Raw genomic sequence first — 20,042 nt, forward strand, 5'->3', positions numbered from 1 at the left:
TTTTACTGCTGTTTTGTATGAAACAATATCAATAACCTGATTTTGTGGCTACATCATGGTTCAACTGTAAACGAACACATAACCTCGCCTCTGAATCGTGCCATGGTGGTAAAATGCGTCTGAGTGTTAATTGCAGTCGAAATTTCTCGTGTTTAATGAGTCCTAAATTGATTTACAACCTTTTGATCACTTATTATGTTGAATTAAAACAATTAACTCACACAAAATGGGGAAACGAGGTTATGTTTGGTTTAAACCAATGATGTAGCCACTAAATCAATCTATTTTTATCTTGTAATTGGGAAGTACAATTTATGACTCAATTCAGAAACAATGTATACATCAATAGTTTTCCTATGTACATGAGTGTTTTTACAGATGAGCCAGAAATTGTAATTCCTGATTGCAAAATGCAGTCTATTTAAGCACACTTGGTGCTATCTGAAGAGTGTCGTTTTTATGCAAAATAAGAAAAAATTTGGCTGTTTAAGCTGAATTAGTGAGTTCCTCTAAATTCGGTACGACAAATTTTTTAAGGAAACTGAATTTCGAAAGTTAGAGCGTTACAGCTCTCTCGGTAACACCGCAGAACAGTCTACAAGAGTTGGACTTCATTTCGCAATTAGGAACTACAAATTCTGGCTCATTCGTCAAAACACTTACGTACATAGGGAAACTAATAGTACATACCTTGTTTCTAAACTGAGCCAGAGATTGTAGTTCCCAATTCCAAAATGTAGACAAATTCATAGACATTTTCTTACGTACCTTGTTAACATTGCTAGGGCTGATTCAATTGGTATGAGAAGACGTTTGGTGATATCGTCAGTTACCAACTCGGGGCAGTGAATCAATAAGCTGTGCATTGCTGATAGAGCCCCTGCTCGGCCTTCCAGCGTTATCTATTAAAAATAACCACAGGTTTAAATAATTAGTTAAGAATCCATCTTTGATGCACAAAAGTGATTAAAATTCTTAATAACTAGCTGGATAGTTTAACTCATATGTAAAACTAGTAGGCACAATTGACTGTTTAGCAAATCTCCACTCTGTTACTGACAATAAACAGCATTTAACACCACTAACCATACACGATTGGTCTGAACGAGTTTAAATTTTTTGACGAGTCACAAGCAAAAACTCTTCAGGTTCTTGAAGTAGAGTGTCTACTGAGTCGAGCTCCTGGAAAATAAAGTCGATTTAAAGGTATTTTTGGGCTAAAATAGCCAAATTACCCATAGCAAGGCCCGTCATATTATTTAAAAAATTGTTTTCCTCCTGGGTATAATGCCCAAGTTTCTTAAACATGCATATTTTAAGCCTCCGATTACTTAAACTACCAATTTTGGCCATGTGGTAAATTTTGGGGGCCTAATATGAGCCCTCGGAGCCAAAAATTGCATACATTTTCGGAAAGTTCGGATTTTCAGATTTTTTTTTTTTTTTTTTTTTTTTTTTTTTTTTTTTTTTTTTAACGTTGTTTTTTCTACAGTCGTCAATGAGTAATTCTGAAGGGCATTTTCGATTACATAATTGACATTTTGACTGTTCAGGTGAGGGGGGAGGGGGGGCATCAGGCTTTGCTTTGCCATTCTCACAGTTTTTGAAAACCCTTGAAAGTTCCCTATTACATTGGAAGTCCAAAATATCCCTTTTTAATTAATTAATTACTGTCTCTGATATTATGAAATATGCAGCAGGAGTTACTGCCCCCCCCCCTTCCTCCTCACTACGAGATGCATGGAAACCTTGATCTTACTGCGCGCGCTATGAAAACGCTTGAAAGTTCCCTAATACATTAGAAGTCCAAAATATCCCTTTTTAATTCATAAATTACTGCTTCTGATATTATGAAATATGCAGCAGGAGTTACTCCCCCCCCCTCCTCCTCACTACGAGATGCATAGAAACCTTGATCTTACTGCGTGCGCTACCGGATCCTTGCTTTTCGCGTGATGGCAGTCCGTTGTATAGTAGAGCCGGGCATTTGCAATAAAACAATTGGCGGTCTTTAGCATTACATATAAATGGACGTGTTTATGCTACAAGTTTATCCTGAAAATGCCCGGCTCTACCATACAACGGACTGCCATCACACGAAAAGCAAGGATCCGGTAGCGCACGCAGTAAGATCAAGGTTTCTATGCATCTCGTAGTGAGGAGGAGGGGGGGGAGTAACTCCTGCTGCATATTTCATAATATCAGAAGCAGTAATTTATGAATTAAAAAGGGATATTTTGGACTTCTAATGTATTAGGGAACTTTCAAGCGTTTTCATAGCGCGCGCAGTAAGATCAAGGTTTCCATGCATCTCGTAGTGAGGAGGAAGGGGGGGGGGGGCAGTAACTCCTGCTGCATATTTCATAATATCAGAGACAGTAATTAATTAATTAAAAAGGGATATTTTGGACTTCCAATGTAATAGGGACTTTCAAGGGTTTTCAAAAACTGTGAGAATGCCAAAGCAAAGCCTGATGCCCCCCCTCCCCCCTCACCTGAACAGTCAAAATGTCAATTATGTAATCGAAAATGCCCTTCAGAATTACTCATTGACGACTGTAGAAAAAACAACGTTAAAAAAAAAAAAAAAAAAAAAAAAAAAAAAATCTGAAAATCCGAACTTTCCGAAAATGTATGCAATTTTTGGCTCTGAGGGCTCATATTAGGCCCCCAAAATTTACCACATGGCCAAAATTGGTAGTTTAAGTAATCGGAGGCTTAAAATATGCATGTTTAAGAAACTTGGACATTATACCCAGGAAGAAAACAATTTTTTAAATAATATGACGGGCCTTGCTATGGGTAATTTGGCTATTTTAGCCCAAAAATACCTTTAAATCAACTTTATTCTCCAGGAACTCGACAGAATTTTTTTCTTTTTGGCTTAAATGAATCAGTAGACACTCTACTTCAAGAACCTTAAGAGTTTTTGCTTGTGACTCGTCAAAAAATTTAAACTCGTTCAGACCAATCGTGCATAGATTGGTCCGGTATCACCTCAAGTGACTTCAACACTGAACGCTAAATAGCAAAGATTGAGTGTAATGATTAAAATTAATATCAATGTTCTTAGCTGGGTTAGTTCATTCTTCCCAAACCTTGACCTCCAAGTTATTTTTGGAATTGATTTCATGAAGGATACTGAAATGGTTCTGAACCTCAGTGAAGGTCAAGTTAACTTTAATTTAAGCCCCAAACCCATCGAATTACCTCTCTGTACAATTTTCGGCCCTTCCAGATGAAAAAAAGGGTGCCTAAATTTTTCCCAGTATCTGTCAATATCAGATTCTACACCTCTTCTGGATGAACCAGATTTGTGGCATCTTTCTCTTAAATGCCTATAAAATCCGAGATAAACATCCTGAAGTATTCACATGAACTATCCACTAGTATATCTTCTACTTTTTTACTGGCTGAAACTGAAACAGAACTGATAAGTGGTAACTGGATGTTGATAATTGCGCAGTTAAAAGTGTAAACTAAGTATTCCTGCACCAAAAGACACAGTACTTGATACCAAGAAATTCGAGCCGGCTAAATTACGAGATTTTTACATATGATGTTTCTGACAACTTCCTGGGCACAATGAGCTTTGAAAATCAAACTTCCTACGTGCTAATCTCAAGAAAATTGGGTCTGAAAAGTGCATTTTTCAGCAATTTAACACGTGTTATCAAACAGAAAAGTGGCACTGTCGCTGAGTGAAAGACGCAGAGCGCCTTTTATTCTGAACTGAGTTGGGGTTTTATATCCCCACCCGGCGCAAGACAAGGAAAGAAAAGCTTGCTCTACTTACATTTTCCCACTTAATGATGCATGTACAACTGCTGACCCCCACTTTTAAGGGTCCGATGGGAAGCTCCTACATTGACCTTGTCATCTCTTCCTCTTTGCTCCAACATCAGATACACGATTTGAAAGTTCACACAACAGAAAATTTCAGTTTTCATCACACCATTACTTTCAGCGTAAATTCTGGCCTCAACCACAGTTCTCCTACCCTTTTTAGAGATGACTCCCCATCGGGGTGGTGGATCAAAAAGGAGGAAATAGAAGATTTTAACAGACTTGCCAAGGAGACCGTTAAAAAACTCCCTGCAAACACACTTCTTACAGCTCTATCCTGTTTACAGATAATATCTGGCGCCTGCGATAAAGTCTTTCAAATTAAGAAGAAGTTTGGAAGGAAAAGCCCTCTCCCTAGGTGGAACTCAGACCTTCAATGTCTAAAGAAGAAATGCTCAGAATCAGAAGAGCTATTACTAGATCCAGAGACAAGTGTAAGCGAGATAGACTTTTTGCAGAGCTTAAGGATACCACTAGAACTCTTCGAGCTGAAATTAAGATTGCCAAGGGAAAAATTTGGAACGACTGGATCTCTGAACTGGACAATGACATTTGGGGCAGAGCCTATCAAACGAGGGAGAGAAGATTAAAGACTCTCATGGACATGAGAACTCGACCCTCTCCGATCAGGAAGTAATTGATGCTGTGAAAAACCTCTTCCTGATACATGATGACTGCCAATGACCTCTTTTCGTGCAAGAGGATATCCAAGACATCTCAATGGATGAACTCAAAAGAGCCGTCTCCAAAATCAAGAACAAAAAAGTCCCCTGGAATCGATAACGTCCCTCCTGAAATAGCGAAATCTTTCGTCCTTGGAAACGCAAAAGAATGTTTGAACATGTATAAGAACTATCTCAAGTCTGGTCTCTTTCCTGTTGAAAGGAAAACGGCTCGCCTGGCGCTGATTACCAAATCCAAGCCTGGAGCAGATGGAGCGTTCAGACCTATCTGCATGCTGAATATTCTTGGGAAAATATTTGAGCATATCATCGTAGCCAGACTCCTTCTTGAAATAGAACTCTCGGAGAACCAGCATGGCTTCCGAAAGGGCTTTTCGACCTCAGATGCCATCAATAAAGTGAGAAGTGAAATAATAAAGAACCTTAACACCAAGCCCAAAAGAAGACCCTGCCTTGCTGTGCTCACCTTGGATATTCGCAATGCTTTTAACAGCCTAAGCTGGAGGGACGTCCACGAATCTCTTCTAGAAAAGAATGTTCCTTCTTATCTGATTAGGATAATTCTAGGTTATCTGTCAGATAGGTTTATCTCTGCCAACGGTATTTTAAAACGAACTCCGGCGTTCCTCAAGGTTCGATCCTGGGCCCACATCTCTGGAATATCTGTTACGATAAGATCGTTGACCTTGCGACAGAAATCACTGCTAAAAAGTATGCGCACGCTGATGACCTTGCAGTACTAGTCGAGGGGAAAAATAGAAATGACCTCTCAAATAATGTGAACGTAGTCACTAAGGAAATAAATGATGAACTGTTAAAATCAGATCTCTCTATTGAACCCACCAAAACCGAAGCTGAAATCATTACAAAACAAGTAGCAAAAGCTACCTGCTGAGGGGGCGCCGCCCCTCCAGACCCCCCCCCCCCTTTCAAATTATATATGTGAGACTTTGAGTATCATAGAAGTCGTGCGGCGACATGCCGAATGAAATGCCACAATTAAAATTATTGGATCAGATGATGAGCTGATAAAAGCCTTACCTAGTAATTTGGGAACATTTCTGACACAGTTTGGTTGCTTTAACTATCACTTTGATTTGCGAAATACAAATCGTTTTCACTTCGTATGTAGTTAAATTTGATTTTGACTGACTTAGTTTCTGATGGATTCAAACTCATAATATACATTTAGGTTCCAGGGAAAGAAAAATGCAGATGAGCTACACTTCACATGAATATAGATTGATTAAAAATAAATAATCCGAAGAAGTGATGGAATAAATGATAATTGTATACTTCAGTAAATACTATACCTACCTAGGATTCCTAGGAATTTTAAAGAAAATCCCACCCATCACTAAAATAACCCATAATGTATATACTCATGGTGCCTGCTCTCGGCTCGATTTCGCCGAATGGAATTCTTTATCATCGCGGTTGTCCTTGTTGCGTGCGGGAGGAAATGAAGGCGCGCTCGCAGTAGCAAGAAGCAGACGGGCCAGGTTGCTTGCGACGCGTGAATGTAGCTTAACCTCCACAGATTAACAAACCGTCGAGCAGCCACGCGAAAAGTCCTATACCTACATAGAGAAAAAAAAGGAGGTATTTGCATCTTGAGGTTTGTTTACCCTGTGACGTAGGTCTGTACAACCTGGCCAGCGAAATCCGAAATTCGAACTATGAAAAATTGACCATAATTTCCGATTTTCCGAGGTGTAAAATACACAACTCAGCAGAAGAAAGAAAGAAAAATCGATTTGATATTTCTAGAGATAAATGTATCGATACGGACGATATATTAACGTTGAAATATCGATACGAGTTTTTGGTCTAAAAAATCGATATTCTGGTGGCACGAAGCGTCTTCGAGGGGTTGGGCCGCGTAGCGGCCAGTCGTCAGACGATAGAATAATCGCACCCGAAGCCTGAACCCAAATTGAGCCTCATTCGAGCGGGTCTCAAAGCGGGGCCCAAGGCTGCAATCGCGGCCGAGCGGGCCTCACAGCGGCCCCGCTAGGCTAGCGGCCACCGACCCTCGGAAAAATCGTAAAAACGAATGACTCAAGTTCACACGTGCAGGGCTCGGAGCATTGTAGCCAAATCGGTCTGTTTGTTATTCAGGGATAGTATCCTAGCATAAGTTTATTTAAAAAACAATTAAATAAGAGGAAGGATTTCAACCCTGAAAAAAGTCGGACCACGGACAGCCTGTGACCCTGGGATCTTTGTCAGTTTTGGTGAGCACAGTTACAGAGATGGACCATTTTTTTTAGGGAGCGAACAAATCAAAATTTTGAGCCTTAAGTTGGTCGCAACCATATCCGGAAGTCGTTACAGTGACATTTTTGTGCAATATGCTTCTGTGGAAAGTGCAATACTTAATGAATACTTTTGACAAATCGTGTTTTTTCCGGTTTGCGCTTCAAACGTGATTTATTTGTGGAGTGTCATACGTTCCTTTTTGAATTGAAAAACTCGTCAGATGCATTGGGTAATGGAGTATAGCATCTCTCATTTCTTAACGCAGGGGGCGGCAAATTTTGCATTTTTTTAAAATGTAGGTTTAAAAAAAATCGGATTCAGAAAAAAAAAATTACTAACGAGAAAGCGTCTTTCGGTGACACAAGAGACAGCACCTTTAATTAGTCGAGTTAAGAGAGAAACTAAACATGCAATTTGGCATGGAGCGGTGCAGCAGTGATGATGAGGACTTGAGATAAAAAGGAGAAGCCCTCAGCGCGGCGCACGGTGAATCGAGTCAATGAGAGAGGTCGGAAAAAATTTGGGAACTTAAAACGCTCATAACTCCGTTTATACAAGAATCTAATGTTCTGCAAGCTGTTCCACTGGTTTTCTCGTGATATTTTCTTCCAGTATCACCCCTTGAACTTTAAAATGTGACGAAATAAACATCAACATTTGCAGTTTTTGTCAAAAATTTCATGTCCGACCTCTCTAATTGACTCACTCCACTGTGCGGCGGTCGGCGTGAAACGCATAGCGCCTACAAGACTGTAGGAATACTTCACGCATTGCGCCAAACACAGTGCGGTCAGCGCGGCGCGCCGGCGGAAGTTAAAATTATTTAACCACATTTATGTTTGTTCTTGCATAATTTTTACCTTCATTTCTTACAAATGGAAGGCCTTGTTCACACATATGTAGATAGGTTCACGGAACTTAACTTTCACGCAAAGTTCCGTGCGAACTTTTGCTAGTAGTGAGGGGCATAGTGTCCTTTCTTTTAATTTTTCTTGTTTTGCCGGTTGAAAATGCGGGTGCGATCCCTGCGAAACGTCCCGGGTTTCTTATTATATTTTATGTGTTTCTTTTTATTATTTGCGGCCTTAGTCCCGTTTTAAGTTGTTTCTCTGTTACTGTTTCAGGCCGATTAAGTTGTTTTTCATTGATGTTTTGAAACGAATGAGAAGAGGGCGGCAAAATGCAGGTGGCCCATAGGCAGCAAGTAGGTAAATCCGGCCCATGGGCGGCAAGTAGGTAAATCCGGCCCTGTTTTTTAAATGAATTTTGAGTCAAATTTACGTGAGAAATTGATTTACCAAGATTATTTTTCTTAATTAAAATTAACTTTCTTTTTAATACAGTTTTTACGTAAATACATTTGTTCGTAATTTCCAATACTTTTTACGAAATTTTTATGTTAATTTAATTGTTATGTAAATTTGACTTCCTTTTCCGACTTTTTTCTTTTTTCGCGTTTTTCTGTGACTTTTAACAATTTTAGACTTTCTTTCCTTACTCTAGTAAGGATCTAGTCGTCAGAATCTATCCTGAACGACAACTTACATTCGTGGAAAATAAAGCTTTAAATGTTCCTGACCATTTTTTACCATCCAAACTCACTAGAACACATTGTATAGGTATATGAAAAATTTGAAGAGCATCGCTGTCAAAAGCTAAGTTCTCCTTCAATTTAGCTCTTTTTGTATGGTCTACGGGTAAGGACAAAACTAACTGTTTTTGCTAAACGCTTACTGTTTTTTATTCATAAAATTTGAAAGTCTCAATGAAAGCAAAGCTATGTCCAATCACAGCTAGGTATTTTTATTTTGAGACTGCACATCCCAACTTCTCCCACTTTTTCAGCCGAATTATTTTTTTTTTGGGCTAGATTTTGGTTGGTGCAGTAATGCTGATGGTAATTTTTAGAAGACTATGATGGTGAAACCTAAATTTTCCAATGATATTTTATCAGCATAGTAAACTCAACCACGACTTCAATCTTAAATAATTCCATTCAGCGAAATCAAGCTGAAAGGCACAAGTAAGGGTTCATGAAAGTTGAAGTCATAGCTCAACATTATAGGGTAGGTTCAAGTAACTGTTAACGTGTTTTAGACTTTTTTTCTTACCATTGACCCTGAAAAACCACTTAAATTCAAGGAAAATAAAGCCTTAAATGTTCATACCCATTTTTAAATGTCAGAACTGACTAGACCACATTATATTCATGATTAATTTGAAGAATACCGCTGTGAAAAGTTGAGTTTTCCGTAGATTTAGCACTTTCCGTATGGTCTTTAAGGTAATGACAAAAAGTGCTAAATTGAAGGAGAACTCAACTTTTGACAGCGATATTCTTTAAATTCATCATGAATATAATGTGGTCTAGTGAGTTCTGACAGTTAAAAAATGGTTATGAACATTGAAAACTTTTAGTTCGATGAATTAAAGTTGTCCCTTAGGGTCCATTAGCGCTAAGGAAAAAAATTCTAAAACTTTTTTGAACCAACCCAATAACATTCTCCTACAGGATTCACTTTCAGACAGTAAAATAATTAATCAACATAAACATCAACAATTACTGATAAATCATCAAAGATCCTATTGGGCGAAATTCAGCCAAAAAGCACCAGTTTGGAGTCTTGACATTTTGGCCACCGTTGGTTGCTTATTTACGCTATTAAACTGCGACTCGATGATAAAGAATGCCATATGGCGACATTGAGCCGAAAGGCACCAGTGTGGGTTCTTTACATTATGGTCACAGTTGATTGCTAAACGCTACCAAACCATGGCTAAATGATCAGAAATTCCATTTGGCGACACGTGTTAACACTCTTTGAACATCTGAGGTATGAGTTCTGGAAATTTTGGCTATACTTGGTTGCTAAACGCTACTCAACAGTGAATGTTCAACGGTGACTTGATGATAAAGAATGCCATAGGGCGACATTCCGCCGAAAGGCACCTGTGTGGGTTCTTTACATTATGGTCACAGTTGATTGCTAAACGCTACCAAACCATGGCTAAATGATCAGAAATTCCATTTGGCATAATGGAGATGTTGCATGTGTGAGGAATTTGCGATTTGACTGTCGAATTTGTGTAAAAGGTCACGAGAAACACGATGGTGCCACTGGTTTTCTCTGAAATCATCTCCCAAGCTCAAAAAAAAGCACTCAAGTTGAGGCCAAAATGGAGGGAATATCCCACCCTACCCTGAGAGTCCAAGTCTAGATCAAGACCAACTCTCCATGCAAAGATAGGGAGCTAATACATTGACAGGGCTACCAATTTATCTGGGGACTCCAAAACTGAAAACACGGCAACCCTGCTAATGTATTTGCTCCCTATCTTTGCATGGAGAGTTAGTCTTCATGTAGACGTGGACTCTCAGGGTAGGGTGGGATATCCCCTCCATTTTGGCCTCAACTTGAGAGCTTTTTTGAGCTTGGGAGATGATTTCAGAGAAAACCAGTGGCACCATCGTGTTCCTCGCGAACTTTTATACAAGAATCAACAGTCAAATTGCAAATTCCTCGCACATGTAACATCTCCATTGGGCCAAAATGCACCGATATCAATACTTCATATGTTACTTGGTTCCTCGAAAATTCTCCTCTTGGACTTAGTCTAAAAGTGTGGACAGTTTTTAGCCTCCGGCGAAACCTAGAGTCTATACGGCTTCGCCGCACGACTAAAAAAGGAACTCTAGAAAGAGAAACGTTAAAATTAAAGTTATAGATCATCCTATCGTCCCCTCTTCCGCTCTGAGATATCTTGGTGTCTGGTTAGATAACAACAGAACTTTCAACACGGACGTAGAAAAAATTTGTGATAAAGTGTCATCTGTTATCAGAACTTTCTCGTGCATACTGCCAAATACAAAAGGTCCCTCTTTCCTGAAGAGGAAACTTATCACTTCCGCAGTGCTGTCCATTATCTTTTATGGGGTAATCATCTGGGCTGCGTCTCGTGTATCTAAGACAAACATCAAAAAACTTACAAGAGCAATCCGCCCCATCAAAGCTCGTCTTTGTATGGCATACAGGACTGTATCCTCAAACGCCCTTGACATTATCAGTGGTATCCCCCCAACGGAATTTCTAATAGAGGAAAAAGTCAGGCTGATGAGCAAGGAAGAAGACAAGACGGTTATTAAAGCTGAGACACGACGAAGATGGATAGAAACCTGGAATGCAACCCCTGAGAAAGACAGATGGCTTAAGTAACTCATCACTGATCCTGAGAGCTGGCTCACTAGAGAACACGGAGAACCTACTTTCTTCATTACACAAGCACTCACAGGTCATGGAGTCTTCAATGGTTTTCTCCACCGTATCCGCGTTTCTACCACCGACTGTTGCCCCTACTGCCCAGGGATTTTCGACTCCCCTGAGCACACTCTTTTTAATTGTTCTCAATTCTCAACGGATCAAACGGAATTGGAGAACAAGATAGGCGAACGTTTCATCGTAAACTTATTCCAGAAGCTAATCACCTGCTCTAAAGAGAACTGGTCATCGATTGGAAATTTCCTCAAATCAATCTTGACTGCTAAGAGGAAAACGCTCGACGAAATCGCCCTTTCCGATATATGGCAACCGGCAATTCCCGGAGTCGCAAATGGATCTTGAATCTTCCTTTTTAAAGGAAGTCCAGCCTTTCAATATCTAGGCTCCTATCTTTAATCTTTTTCTTTTTTGAGGCTTTTGTCCTTTTTGTCTTTCCCTTCTTTTTACATTTACCTTTCTTTCATTCATTGTATGAAATAGAATTCTTTGTACCGATTATTTTTATAGCGGCAAATAAACAAAAAAAAAAAATTCAGACCTGATTTTCTCGATATTGGCATGAGAAAATTTCGATTTTAAAAAGTCTCCTTACTCAGAAGATTGTAAGGAGCATCATACAAAAAAATATTGAGTGTTGACTCGCAACAACATTCTTGGTATTGTGTGCCGTGTCCTCAAGATGGAGCATTTTTATTCTTCAAAAACACAAAATATTTTTTTGTTATAATTTCAATTAGGCATGCCATCAAAACCCTTCAGACAAAAGATCTAAAGAAATTAATGCTTTTCTTGATCTGTAAAAACTACACTGGTACACTCCGGTACCACTAGGTTTGAGTGTTGATGGATGCAATTAATCCAACTTATCAATGAAGTCTTTCCAGATATACAGAATAGAAACTCAGATCTAGAAGACACAGTTTTATTCACTGGAATATCTGACCAATTTATGGATATTGTCGACAAAGTATAATCAAGGATCAAGAGGGCCAGACTGACCAGGAACCCAGCAAGAATAAAATTGGCTGCTCTATAATTTGTTTAATTATTATCAGACAATTATTTAACTAATTAAAAGTTTTTTAAATAATTAACTAATTAATAATTTAATAAACTTGTATCCTACCCGTTGGCTCAAATCAAAAGCCCCCTTCGTTCAATTCATTTGTGACTTCCAGCCTCGTAATAGACCAAAATCCATCGCTGGATTCATTAGAATGATAAGTTTTTTTCCAAAAATTTATTAGGGAAAAAGAAGAACGATGAGCTTTTGATGAAACAAAGGCAGCAGAATTACTTCTAGCCAGACCTTGATTTCATAAAGCTTTTTTTCTTTCAGCTGACGAGAATAAAAGGGCTTAGTGATTGATTATTACAGCAGCATAGTAAAGTGAATGTGTCCATTACTTAACTATCAAAGCTTATGGCCAGCGCAGAGTGGAAAATAACTATTCATGAAAATAATTGCCTTGAAGCTATTTCATCTACATTTATGAAACGTTTTCTCCTTCCTCCTTTCTTTTCTTTCCTTTTGCTTCCTTTCAAGACCACAAAAAATTTATTCTTAAAACCTTTAACCAAGCTTTAAGTTGCCCAATTTATGTTATGCATCTCACTTCATTAGAACTAGGTTGCGGACATTTATGGTACTGAAAATGTCATCATTGATGTCTTGCCTTGGATGTTCGATGATTAGTCAAAGGTCAAACATTGACAAAAAATTGAGCTCTTAAAAGCAAGTAGGTTATTTAACCATTGAAAGATTCCCCTATTAGATTCCTTGTTGTTACCTATCAAAAAAAAATAGTATGCAATATTCTTAGGTCATCCTTTGTATGACAGCAAAACTTACCTGCCAGGTGAAGCCATCACCTCTAGCTTTTTCAGATTCTAATTCTTTGCTGGATCGAGGAAAACTGTTCCTCCACAGAAGAAGCATCCTTGCTATCAAACCTCGAACGACAGGCACTCCTGGGGGGAAGAGAATGCTAAATTAAAACTTGAAAACTAGAAAATGAATTAGAATGTGTTGATGGGAGAAGAAAAAATAAATTTGATTTAAGTTCAAACTAATGATATATAACGTCCATATAGATTATGATGGTTACTGTGAGTCCCAAAGGCAATATGAGATGAGGATCTGTAAAATTGAATTGATGAATTTTAAACTGACCAAACTTCGAAAAACCTAAGGACTCTACCTGTAGACCCTGCAAAACGCCCCCCCCCCCCTTGCAAATTTTAACGGAACTCACAGCTTGTGTGACAAGAGGCTGCCTCTGGCCTCCGAATCTATCGTAAGTTTTGGCTGTCTTCAAATTGCAATGTTGCTATTTCTCAAAGTAATGATACATTTGCGCCTAGGATCTTTGAACGGTTTATCCATTGATTTATGATTTAATTTGACCTAGAATTAGTTTTTAAAAAGACAAAAGCTACTAACTTTGACCACTTACAATTAATTATCCTAAACTCATTTCCCGAGGTTGTAAATTGAATATAGTCAACCCACGTTCAGTCAAATGCTGTGTGAGAAATATATTTCATTAGGTTAAATTTTTGCAGGGTCACATCAAATTCTCATAAGGCTGACGTTAATAATATAATCTCAATTTTAATTGTGCGTAGAATAGCATTTGCTTCACTTCAATAATTTATTCCTTCCAGGGTTTTATCCCACTTGTCCTCAAATATTTTGATCAACTTATTACAAAACTAGAAGAGGGCGCTAATGAATATTATCTCATCTACAGTAAGAATCAGATAATTAGGGTGAATCAAACTCATCATCAGTGTTGTCAAACAACGAGAGAAAGTCCACATGCATCCTTGTAGACAGCGATGTGAGACAAACCAAAAGCTGCACAAAAATCTGCAGGGATTGCTATAGTGCAAAAAGATTAAAGAATCCTACCTATTTCAACCAAACACGGTTTAAATAGGTGTGCTGCGCTCTATTTACGCTGCGCTCAGACGTGACATTGACAATGTGATGAGAACAAGACAGACTATGTGGTCCCCAAATGGTTGAATGAACAAATTTACAAGTCCCCAAATATCATTTAAAGAGGCATTTTGAGAGGTGCATCCCAAACTTTGAAAATCTTCTGAAACATCCTATTCTGTTATACAACGAAAATCCTATCAGCAGTAGTTGAGTCTATTGTTAAGTGTTGTTCTGCAAGAAATTAAAATCTAAAAAACCTGCATTGAATCATTGTCAAATTCGATGATTTAATAGAAGACTTACCTAATGTCATCACAGCTCCAATAAGTAACCACCCGGCTTGAGTTCTAATCAATGATAATCGACTATTCTGGCTTGCGCTTCGCAACAACTCCTCCGCACAGTTGAAGATAATCTACAAAAATTTGAAGCAACAATTAGGAGACCCTTTGAAACTCTTCAACAAATGAAGAAAATGATTGGTATAACTAGGCGATTTACATGATCAGAATGATATGAGATTTGCGAGTTTTTGAACCACAGTTGCAGTAAAATGCTGGAATTTTCCACAATTTAACACTTTGGTGTTCAGCTGCTCTCTGTAATAAAATTCCTGCATGCTGCAGAATTTTGGGACTTGAATATTTGTCCACATGGAAAATTTCGCTAGAAACACCATGGTGTCATTGGTTTTCTCTGGAGCAAACTCCCAAGCTCAAAACAAGCTCTCAAAGTTGAGGCTGTAATGGAAGGGATCACCTATGTTATGGCGAGTCCCCCTCTACAGCCAGTCAAACTTTTAATAAACGGAGAGGGAGCAAATACATTGCATGGTTGCCCCTTGGTTTCAGGAATCTGAGGCTGGAACCATGGGGCCCTGCAAACATTGCTCGCTATCTGTGAATGAAGAATTTGATTCGAGTATACAGGTGGACTCTTACCATAACATGGGCGATCCTCTCCACTCCAGCTGGAACTTAGAAAGCTTTATTCAAGCTAGAGAGTTCATTTCAAATAATTCTTCAATACTCTGTATCATTAAGATTGTCATGAGAAATTTTCATACTGTCTGTGAACAGGAAGCATTCGCCAAAAACCGCAAAAAGCACTGATTTCGGTGCTTTTTTTAATTTTCCGCTTGTCAGAGCTTTAAATTTCGCTTTAATTAAAAAAAAAAAAAGCATTGAACCCATTTCATAGAACATTCAACGAGCTTTAACTTTGAAAATAACCAATTTTGCCGTCAGATCAACCCTTGTCAAGTCACAGACCATAATCCGCAAAACAGGCCGATTTTAAGCAATTTTTGCCAAATTTGGCAACTTTCCGGCAAAAAGTTTGTGAAAGATGGTTGAAGTTCGGATTCAGCGTCAAAAATTACACAGATTACCTAAGGATTAGTGCCGCCTGATGTTTTTGACGGCTAAAAAACCTATCTGACTAGACTTAACGGGCGCCGTTGCTCCAAAAAGCCCTTACAAAAATGGCCATATCTTGAGAAAAAAGAATTTCCATGCAAGTTACAATATATCGATGGATGCAAAATCAAACTAAATAGAGTCCTTTTGAGATATTTGCGAAATTGTAAAAATTGATTAATTTAAAAATGGAAAAATTGGCAACAATCCATGTTAAAATTAATACGACATAGAAAACATGGACATTTCTTTGAAAGGTGCAATTTTTAGAGAATTTTTGTTCAAACCGCGACTGTTTGGCTTAATTTTTATGCCCTTACCAGAATAGCCACGTTTTCAACTTGGCTACGCTGTAGCGAAGGAAAAATTTTTGGTGAACTTGCCGTTGCCGGAAAAAAAGTGTGTCTTGTAATAAAGAACAACATATCTAACTCGAGGAAATACCCATGAGGGGGGCAAAATCGCCGATTTTGAATGACCCCCCTTTACAATAAACAAATAAAAAATATCAACCCCCCTCCCCCCAGAAAACATTTTCGAAGGACGGCATAACTATTAAGAATGCCATAAGTGGAAGGGGATGTTCTAAGGAGGTCTTTAATATTGTTCATTTATTTATTATTTTTGACATTTTGTTTTAAACACAATAAAAAATGTAACTTGAAAAAAAAAGGGGAAATAAAATGGTGATTGTTGGGATACAAACTCATGACTTTGCGGCCACCAGGTGAGTGCCGTACTGCTTTGTCATTACAGCAGATACAGTGCACCGCATAACTTCAGTCGTAACTATCGTGCAGCTAATGATCAGGGGCTATTTCCAGACCATTTTCGAGGGGAGGGGGGCGGTTGGAGGCCCATTTGCTAATACGGAAAAAGCACCCATCAATCAACTGTACTTTAACTGCTATGCTCCACAGACCGCATCAAAATTGGAGGCAGCCACTTTCTGAGCCACCCCTGTGAAATGTAAGCTTACTTTTCCTTTATTGTGAGGAACTCCTAGAGAAGAAAGCTTGACTCCTCCTAAAACAGCAGCTAGAGCAGAACTGTATCCTGATACTGCTTCTGGAGATGTCCTTAGATTTTCTATGTTTTCCAAGCATCTGCAGAGATTCAATTAAAGACACTGGAATTAGTGAGATTACATTAAAGATAACTGAATGACATATAAACTCAATTAAAAGTATTATGACAGTATTGTGAAATAGATTACGTTTTGAGTTTTGAATCGCTAGATTGGCAAAAGTGATAAAACAAGTAAAATAATAACTAAAATTTCGAACCCTTTTGAGGAAATTATCACAGGCTTTAATTATATCAAAATTGAATTAATGTTTCAGAATTTCTGACAGGGGGAGGTCATGTGATATTCAACCTACATTTTCATTGGAGTGTGGGCAAAAGTTTCTTCTAAACGCCCTTGGCGATTTATTGTTTCATTCATTTATAAAATAAAAGATGAGTACCTATTACATTGATTGTTATTGATCAAATGAACACTGTTTAGCTATTTTAAGTGTTCAAAATAAAACTTTATTTTCTATTTTACTAGTATTTTCCTATTATTGATGGAGGGTGCATTGCCTCAAAGTCTGTATTACTTCATTTGCATCAATTATAATCACTTTTGTGTATGATTTAATTTAAATAAATCCTTAAAATGTTTGGTTAGATGATGCCTGACGTTAAGGATCACTAAAAAGAATGAGAATATCAGTACAACAAAGTCTCGTATCTCATCAAAATTTCAAACAGGACGAGTTAAAGACACCAATAATGATCAAAATCAACCCATGAAGTAGCTTTTACAGTTCAAAATAAAATCAATTGAGTGAAATCCTTTGATCCTGAAAAAATTCACACAATCAATGTTAAATCAAATCAGCCATTGTATGGAAACTTGTATGATTAGCAAACAATCAAAACTTCATTTTTCAAAACTTTCTGTCTCTTTTACAAAGAGGATCCTGCAAATCTGCCAAGCAGATATGGAACTTATGCATAAATACTTCTTACCGGCTCTAATGGTCTGGAAATAGAGGCTCCACTATTATTCAAATTAATGTTTCCATGCAAGTAACTACAGTAAATTATTAAAACGCATGTAAAGTGACGGATATACGTCAGCAGTAAAAATAAGAAATTTACCTCTTTACCTAATTTTTTCGACTTTTTTATACACCGGCCATGTTTTGCCTTTGTCAGTCTTCAATCACTAGAGGAATATTACATTTACGAAGATCATCCCAAAAGAAAGTTTACCCCTTTCATAACTCGAGAACTAAAAAAGATAAAGCAAATAGGTAAGAACAAGCTTCTCTCTTATATCCTCAGCTCTCTATCAAAACCAAGATTTTTAATTTTGGATCACTGGTTGCTGGAAAAATCGATTTTAACGTTAACAACTCCTGATGAGGTCCGACCACCAAACGACACGCTGCGCTATCCATCGTGCACACACTTTCTGCAATCCGAGATTTTTCGTTAAAATTTTAGCAACACTGGAGCGTCCAATTTCAAAACTTGTAGGCAAAAGATCACAAAATTTGTCGATTTTGTACCGGCGATCCTCTTCAACGATCTTTCCAGTCGCATTAATCGCAGCATCGTCTCCTAGAGCATGACTGGGACGTCCAGATCGTTTTTCGTTGTGCACATTTTTGCCCCCCTTTAGAAACTGATTCCGCCATTTACAGACCATTGCTTAGCTTATAGACGGACCACTGTATACTGCAGCTAACTTTTTACAAATAGCGACCCAAGTTTCGTGGCTTGCAACGAAAATACGAATGACAGCGCGGATTTCGTAATCGGCGACTTTTCCGATGACAACTTCGTATTAAAACGCACAATACTGATTTAAGGATCCACTGATTATGATGGAGCTGTTCTTGAGTTCTCCTTCCCCTTGCATTTTCACTGATTAATACTCAGAATGTGTGTTAGAATTTTGCACTTTTCTCATTAGAATTCCTGGTAAGAAGATATTAGAGATAACAGCGATGCGCGACAGCATGCAGGGCATTTCATATCAGCAAGCCGTTCAGTAGATGGATCTTGCCGGGAGTTGATCACGTGAAAATTAATTTTCTCGGCAACTAGTGATCAAATTTTAAAAATCTTGGTGTCTATAAAGAGGTGAGAATATAAGGAAGAAGCTTGTTTTTACCAATTTGATTTATCTTTTTTAATTTCCAAGATATGAAAGGGGTAACTAAATTTACTTTTAGAATGACCCTTGTAAAATAACTTCACTGGAGAATCAAAGGCAACAAAAAACCATGTCAAAGACTTTCAAGGGACAGAAATCAGTTTACCGATCTATCATAGGAGTGCACTGGCTAGGAATGGCAGCACAAATACATCTGAGACACCATGCTGCAGCCAGCCGAGCAGCCTGGCATGGATGGGACAAAACAGCATATGCTGCACCGAGCAAATCTCCACCTTCTGAAAAATAAAAAGTAAACTATGCATGACTCGATGATGAAGACCAAAAAAAGGCAAAACAGTTCTATCACCAAATTTCCCCTTTTTTGATGCATGCATGCTATACCTAAGTGAATGCTTCTCTTGGATTTGTCCGAAATTTACATATAGCGCGTGTGCAATTAGTGTCTTTTGGTGGATGGTGAGCAAGAAAGAAATTTAATTTTGTGTTACCACAACTACATATAACTGCATTTTTGAAAGAAATTCTGTATACTTGACAGTGTAACGTCGAAAAATTAAAACCAGTGTAGGTAAGAAGAAAGTTGTGAGTGATGCTATTAAACGCAGCAGAAGGATTTGTCTCCTTCCTTTAAATACAGGGTGGCCCAGACTTACCGTACCAGGCCTTTTTTTCGGTTATTTTGGGTCGTACGAAGTCCAGGATCGCGGGGATGAGTAGGAAATCGACCCCAAGGAATCCGAATTCCATGGTCTCAGAGCCCCCCTGGAGGCCCCTGGGGGGATAAAAGGGGGGTTCCTACTTCAAAAGTCAGTGATTATGTCAAAAGAGGTTGTTCCATCCCCCATTAGATTTGGCCCCCTATCAAATATAATCCATCTTTTCAGAAGTGATACAGTAGCATGCGAGACGTTCAAATATGGCGGTCATTTTGACTTAGGCCCCCCCAGAGAGGGGGGGCGGGGGGTCAAAGACAAAACCTTCAACTGCCTATAACTTTTGAACGAAAAATCTGATTGAGTTGAACTTTTTTTTAAATGAAAGATCTCAAAAAGATCTATCTGCTGATACCAAGAAAATTGAAAAAAAGTTAAATTTAATGCAAATTTTTAGCAATTTTTTAATTTTTTAGGGGACAAAATTTTCAATTTTGTCGTGTTTCGGCACCGCGCAATGACTCCACTAAAACAAAAACCAGTTTTTTTAGATTCTACACTCAATTTCCTGTAAGATGCAAAAAACCGCATCTTGGGGAAACGTTTAGATCGCGAGCTATGGCTCGTCAAAGTTGGCCCCGCGCTGAGCGCGCGCCCCCTGCGCTGTTCGCATATCCTCTACGCGTCTGCCACCGATCCTGTTGCCCCTCCTCCCCCTTCCTAAATGCAAATTAACATTCTACTACCCAGCTTTCGTATATATCTGCGTTATAGGTAC

The 20,042-nt window shown here is 38.4% G+C and overlaps 2 protein-coding genes across 2 annotated transcripts in view; one reads left to right on the forward strand and one right to left on the reverse strand.

The window, feature by feature from the left end:
• LOC140223879 (uncharacterized) overlaps positions 1-12,910 on the forward strand; it is a 33,968-nt gene extending 21,058 nt beyond the window's left edge. The window contains exon 2 of the mRNA XM_072296308.1: positions 7,916-12,910. The gene's annotated coding sequence lies outside the window, so the exon portion shown is untranslated. The remainder of the gene's footprint in view (positions 1-7,915) is intronic.
• LOC109039674 (HEAT repeat-containing protein 5B) overlaps positions 1-20,042 on the reverse strand; it is a gene marked incomplete at its 5' end in the record, with an annotated part of 181,965 nt that overhangs the window by 122,094 nt on the left and 39,829 nt on the right. Inside the window, 5 exon segments of the mRNA XM_072296271.1 lie at positions 769-902; positions 12,921-13,039; positions 14,319-14,430; positions 16,413-16,539; positions 18,754-18,886. Coding sequence (XP_072152372.1) covers positions 769-902; positions 12,921-13,039; positions 14,319-14,430; positions 16,413-16,539; positions 18,754-18,886 — 625 coding nt within the window.

Source organism: Bemisia tabaci, chromosome 2 (assembly GCF_918797505.1).
Source record: "Bemisia tabaci chromosome 2, PGI_BMITA_v3".
NCBI classification, from domain to species: domain Eukaryota; kingdom Metazoa; phylum Arthropoda; class Insecta; order Hemiptera; family Aleyrodidae; genus Bemisia; species Bemisia tabaci.